Source organism: Ptychodera flava, chromosome 22 (genome assembly GCF_041260155.1).
Source record: "Ptychodera flava strain L36383 chromosome 22, AS_Pfla_20210202, whole genome shotgun sequence".
Classification (NCBI taxonomy): domain Eukaryota; kingdom Metazoa; phylum Hemichordata; class Enteropneusta; family Ptychoderidae; genus Ptychodera; species Ptychodera flava.
In genome coordinates this window covers 106,540-112,343 of record NC_091949.1, presented here as the reverse complement: position 1 = coordinate 112,343, position 5,804 = coordinate 106,540, and the positions used below count along the sequence as shown (strand labels likewise).

Below are 5,804 nucleotides of genomic sequence, written 5' to 3'. Positions count from 1 at the left end.
TTGTCCTTATGACAATAAGGGAACGAGCATAAGGCCAAAGTAATTAAATTCTTTATTTTACGTCCCCACCCGCTTAGGTTTTTAAAGTTTACATGAAAAACACAAACAGTGTATTTGAATAGGAAATTTTAGGACATGACCGCTTAGCTTTTCTGAACTAAAATTTTGTTACAATTTTTTATTTGCTGCAATCAAATTACATTGTGTTAATTTTCTTGTGTGTGTTTTTCAGCCGCTTAGACGCGTACCTTTTCCCATTTAGAGTGGACGCAAAACAAAGAATTTAATTACTTTGTCCTAATTAATGGAAGGTGGAAGAAAATTTGTTCGCAAATTATTTTTTGCTGCCTTCCAAATGATAGTTTCAGAGCCCACATTGGAAAGAAAATGTTTTAGGCCACCATCCAAATCCCGCAAATATGAAAATGTAGTGCTGACCGGAGCCAGCTCATGACACAGACACTCACAGATACACGCGGACACACACATACATACATACATACATACGTACATATATAGATACATACATGCATGACATATGTACATACATACATACATACATACATACATATATACATACATACATACATACATACATACATACATACATACATACATACATACATACATACATACATGTAAGCAAAATAATTAAGGCATTAAACCAATGATTTTCAGCAGAATTATCCAACTAATACTTTTAGTATGAAACCTCAATTATCAACATTTCAATACAAGATCACACTGAAGTTAAAAATAGGCTTAATAACGTCCAAAAGAACTATCAGAAATTCATATGATGTAAAATAATAGAACAATCGCTTCGAAATTTCAAAATTAACTTCAAAATATTTGAAGTTCGATAAGCTTTAAATGGAAACGCACTCCACAATTTCATCTAAGGTTCTTGTAATCTGGTCATCTTATATCCATGCGATATTGATCAAAGGACGCAATCGATATCTCCTTTTGCACCTGAAATGTTAAAATACACAAAAACAAAGCAGTGACATGACGCTGTAAGATCTATCGAAATTGAACACTCGATACAATATTTCAAAACATAGTGCGACGTATTTCATAACCTTTTGTTTATGCTTAATTATTGTAAGATCATGTTTAAGTGTCACGAGAGAAGGCATAAGCATATAAGCACCACATGTTATTGCAAGTTTAAATTTCTGTCAATTAGCAAAGCCTTGGGTGAAAAGCTCTGAAAATAAATTTGCGGAATCATAGTAAACATGCATTTCTACTTTGTTCACACACATATACTCTACACATACGCCAACCTGGTTCTCCAGAAAGTGTCCAGAGTAAATATAGTCGGGAATTCAATCATAAAATTAAATACCGTGTTCTATATTTGACCTCCTGCACACTTCAGCGTATTTACCACTTTCCTTCATTCTTCTCAGGGCAGCATTGAACCAATTCAACACATGGCTATCCTTGCGCACCGCCAAATGTACACCATCAGAACAACGGATGACATCCCCGATTGGTTCGACTCCAGGTGGTGTACCGCCATACATGCCGGCATTTTCGAAATCAGCCCCTTCTGTACCTAGTTCCAACTGCATAAATACTGCATCAAACTGATAGTCAATGAAAAAAATTGATCAGAGAGATGTATTTGCATTTTTGTGGTTCAGGCGTCACTGGTTGAATTTTCAATCGTGTTTCAAAGACCTTGTGCTGATATGAAATGTCTTTTTGTTTTGCGGCGAAAATATTATTATAGAAAGTAATGTAACTGAGCAATGATATAATTTTGTAAGTCATGTAATAATCCTTATGTGTTATCATTTGAAATCACTTTCATGCATTTAGGCAATCCGAGGTGTTAAAAGTTACTGATACCTGAGTACATATATTTCAAATGTATAACATGGGTTGCAAGATTCAGGTAACATCACCAACAATTAAGACGCATTAATTAACAGAGTAAAGATATGTACTGTCGTTACACAGGCAACTCGGGTAACATTCATTATTGTTATGTTATGAAACCTAACGATTATGTTGTTTCGGTCGGTCAAATAGCAGCTATTCTCGTCACTTTTGTAGCAAGTATGTCAAGTATGTGAGATTTCATGGTCAGTAACTTTTCGTGTTTCAATACGATACAGGGGCTTCCAAACAAAGACTTTTATATATGCAAACAAGAAAAGCTTGACATTATATATATATATATATATATATATATATATATTATATATATATATATATATATATATATATATATATATATATATATATATAGTTAGAGTCAATGCTATGAGTTATATAATCATTGTGATAATCTAAAAAGGATTACATGACATAAAATTTGAATATCCTCTAACTAAAAATCAGGTATTATCTCGGCCATGAGAAACGTTGCGGTGTTTCCTGTCGAACTGAGCGTTTTATGGTTTAATGAACTCGAAATTATGTCTCAGATTTCTTTTATATGTCCTTGTTATTGTTAGACACTCTAGAAGGACTCAGACAATTGGTCAGTCAGTCATTAAGAAAATATGTCGCGCCATAGAAACCGATCTATACAGCCTCAGACAAAGTTCGATGATAAACTTTGCAACATTGATACAGCAATTTTTTGTTTACGCAAATGCCAATCGGAAACAGTGAAGTGCTTTTACAGGAGAAGAAAAAATAAACTTTGCTGTCATGTGATACTTGTGTAAACTAGATTAAAATACATTTATGTACTTAAATAGAGTTGGGAGCTCAGGTTTCTGTAGAGAATAAATTGTTTAATTGGTCCTAATGCTTGTCCTGCAAAATCAATTGATCGATTTACTTGACTGACTGAACGATTAATCTATTGGTTGATTGATTGATTAATTGCATGTGTCAATTCATTGATATTGTAACGAATATTACCTTGTTTTCTTCGAAGTTAAGAGGAATGTCTGAAGAAAAGTCTATGAAATGCATCCGATTATATGTTAGTGTATCAGCTCCATTGACTTTATAGTCGACAAGACACCGTGGCGTACTAAACCAACCGTTTACAAACCCTGAATAAGAAATGCAATTAAAAGATCCTTAGGAAACAGACATCTTGTTAAACGAACGATCGTGATATTTAAAAAGAGAACAATGTCCTCAGGGCAAGACTCCTGGTTACACAAAAGTCTTCATATATGTGAAATATCTGCATGATAATAGTAATTTTACGAATCTATTTTGCATAAAGCTAAACAAAAACCATTCGCCACGCTCGGCACACTCGCGAGTGCAAAATATCTTGAAATGTATTTGATAACGTTAGGTTTGACGGTTAGATTTATTTGGTAACTATCGTCAGTTCAATGGGTAAAATTATTACGAGGTGAAGAAACAAATACTTGCCTATAGTTTTGCCACTGATATCATCAGGATCAAAATTTCCTGGGTTTCCAGTAGGGACAAAGAGTCGCGACTCGCCACCGAAGTTCATGAAAGTATCCGATAATGCCATGGCGCGAACGATCTCGCTTGTCTTCGTAACAGCACAGCCATCGAAAGATCCCGACAATATGCCTTGTGGAGGAAACACAAAACAATAATCAGTTTGAGAGTAGTGAGGAAGTTCTCGGGAGCATGAATGCTTTTAAATGCTCGAAGATCAGATTCACATGGCCAATGAAAACAATATCTTTTACCAAGATGGTAATTCTCAGACCCTAAATCACACTATAGAAATAACGGGTGACGCGCTGACCATTAACGTTTATTTGTGGGCAAGGGCGAGAGGAAAACCAAAATTAACGGGCACGCTTGCCGAGCCCGTTAATTTGGCTTTCCTCGAGCCCGCGCCAACAAATTAACGTTAATTGTCAGAGCGGAGTCTGTTAATTCCATTATATTTTCAGCGAACCCAAGAAAACCATCAAAATTTCCGAAAATTTCAGGAGCGAACGACAACTGGGTCCCAGAAACTCAGCAATACGCGACGCACTGTCACGCGCGCTGTAAAAAATTGGCAAATCCGGAGTTGTTTTCAGAAAAAAGTATCTCAACTTGACCTACAAGTGCTCCATTTTATTTTGTGATTGATTATGATTTACGTTTGAGCTGTAAAGTTACGATACTTTGAGTTCTTAATCTTATTATTCATATTCACGGGCATGTAAACAAACCATTACTGTGTATTTGTGGTCAGTCACGTGGTTCAGCTCGCCCAATCAAAATGCGACGGGCAGGGCATGGTAATATAATGTCCCTTACTGACTGAAAGAGTGTTGAAATAAAATCGCCAAGATTAATCATGCACAAAACGCTTTCATCTCTTCACGATTTCGTGACAGTGGGCTATATATCCTAAGAAATGTCACACTGTGCCTGTGGTGTGTGAATTTTGGCATCATACAACATTTGTTTTCTCTGGTCAAAAATAGCATTTCACTTTGATGCTATTGTAGCATTCGCACTTTAGATTAAATAAATATCAAGGTTGATTGCGGAAGATTTTACTTAAGACAAAATTTCAGATATATATATTTACATTGTTTACCTACTCCTGCAGCTTCGAAGTCAGTTGACGACCCAGAATGAAGACACATGTGGTATGGTATACCGTGTACAACGCATTTCTTACCAGCTTCCTTGCAAACTTTTTCATCATCGAGGAAAAGAAAAAATTGAATTTAACAACATTCATAGTTTTACCAGCAAAGATCAAATGAAACCCTGATACAAAATGATAGTACGAATATGTACTCACAATAGTTTACTTGCAATATTATGCCATAACCTTAGGTGGATGTGCCACTTGTCACTGGGATTACTTTTGTCTCTAAACGACTAGTGTATTAAGAACCAACTAAAATGGATATCTGCTACCTCGCAAGAGAAAAAAATCTCGGTCAGAAAGATTTCAAATACGATAGATGCGACAAAGCATACTGTATATTTGAACTTGATGATTTTGTTCATAAAAGCTCAACACATCTTGCAAAGTCCCCTGGCAATAAATATTATTTTTCAGTACAAAATGTGCATTGTGATATCTGTTGCCGACCAAATGAAAACATATATCTAGCGGTATTTTAACGATCGCGGAAGACATTAGAAAAAATTTACAAGCTTGCTATTTCGAAAGTCGATGTTGTAAACGTTACTTAAGTCTTAATTCTTTCTAATTTGATAGTAATTTACTGAAAGTCTTGAAAAGATTATTAATGTCGTAGCTTCTAAAAGACATAACATTATTTCATACACTACCTGCCAACACGAGATCCTTGAAGAAACCTTTATACTCATGATCATATTCGTCTCTGCATTAAAAAAGAAAAAAACAGACAGGTGATTTTTATAAAACGATTGACATGTTGAAAAGTGTGCATATTATCAAAAAGGGTATCGCTGGTCTTCGGTTTCTCAAGTGGAAATCAAAGATTGCCCGCAATTTGAAAAATACTTGTGCAACGTACAGACGTTATATATATATATATATATATATATATATATATATATATATATATATATATATATGCGCACGATTTATCGATGACATATGTCTTCTGAATGACATGTAGATCATGCGAGCAAATATATCCTGCATGCAGAGCTCACGTTGAAGTGTGAACATAATGGACAACATGCTACATTTCTCGAATTCGACATATCTACAGGAGATGGAATATTCGTCTATAAACTGTTCGACAAGCGCGATGATTTCAAGTTTTCTTTAGTGCGAATGCCAGGTCGCGAAAGTAACCTCCCTTCGTATATTTTTATGGCACTGTATTGTCAGAATATCATCGCATTGCTTGCGCAACACTTCTAATAGAAGATTTTCTTCCAAAAGTTGC

General features: G+C 35.1%; 1 protein-coding gene and 1 long non-coding RNA gene across 2 annotated transcripts; both read right to left on the bottom strand.

The window, feature by feature from the left end:
- Positions 1–671: 671 nt before the first annotated feature.
- On the bottom strand, positions 672–3,022 carry LOC139122414 (uncharacterized). The gene is made up of 3 exons (XM_070687789.1): positions 2,890–3,022; positions 1,355–1,598; positions 672–975 (listed from the first exon to the last, which is right to left on the bottom strand). Exons 1-3 carry the CDS (start codon positions 2,941–2,943, stop codon positions 944–946), a joined length of 330 nt encoding a protein of 109 aa, XP_070543890.1. The 5' UTR covers positions 2,944–3,022; the 3' UTR covers positions 672–943.
- Positions 3,023–3,364: 342 nt separating this feature from the next.
- On the bottom strand, positions 3,365–5,299 carry LOC139123388 (uncharacterized). The gene is made up of 3 exons (XR_011549644.1): positions 5,215–5,299; positions 4,505–4,603; positions 3,365–3,531 (listed from the first exon to the last, which is right to left on the bottom strand). It is a non-coding gene; the product is annotated as an uncharacterized lncRNA (long non-coding RNA).
- Between the last annotated feature and the right edge of the window lie 505 nt (positions 5,300–5,804).

Excerpts from the sequence above, each read along its gene's own strand:
- LOC139122414 (XM_070687789.1), bottom strand. The coding sequence starts at position 2,943 with ATGCATTTCATAGACTTTTCTTCAGACATTCCTCTTAACTTCGAAGAA. Across the intron at positions 1,599-2,889 it reads TTAACTTCGAAGAAAACAAG|TTTGATGCAGTATTTATGCA; the intron begins GTAATATTCGTT and ends ATTGACTATCAG. Across the intron at positions 976-1,354 it reads GAGGTCAAATATAGAACACG|GTGCAAAAGGAGATATCGAT; the intron begins GTATTTAATTTT and ends TTAACATTTCAG.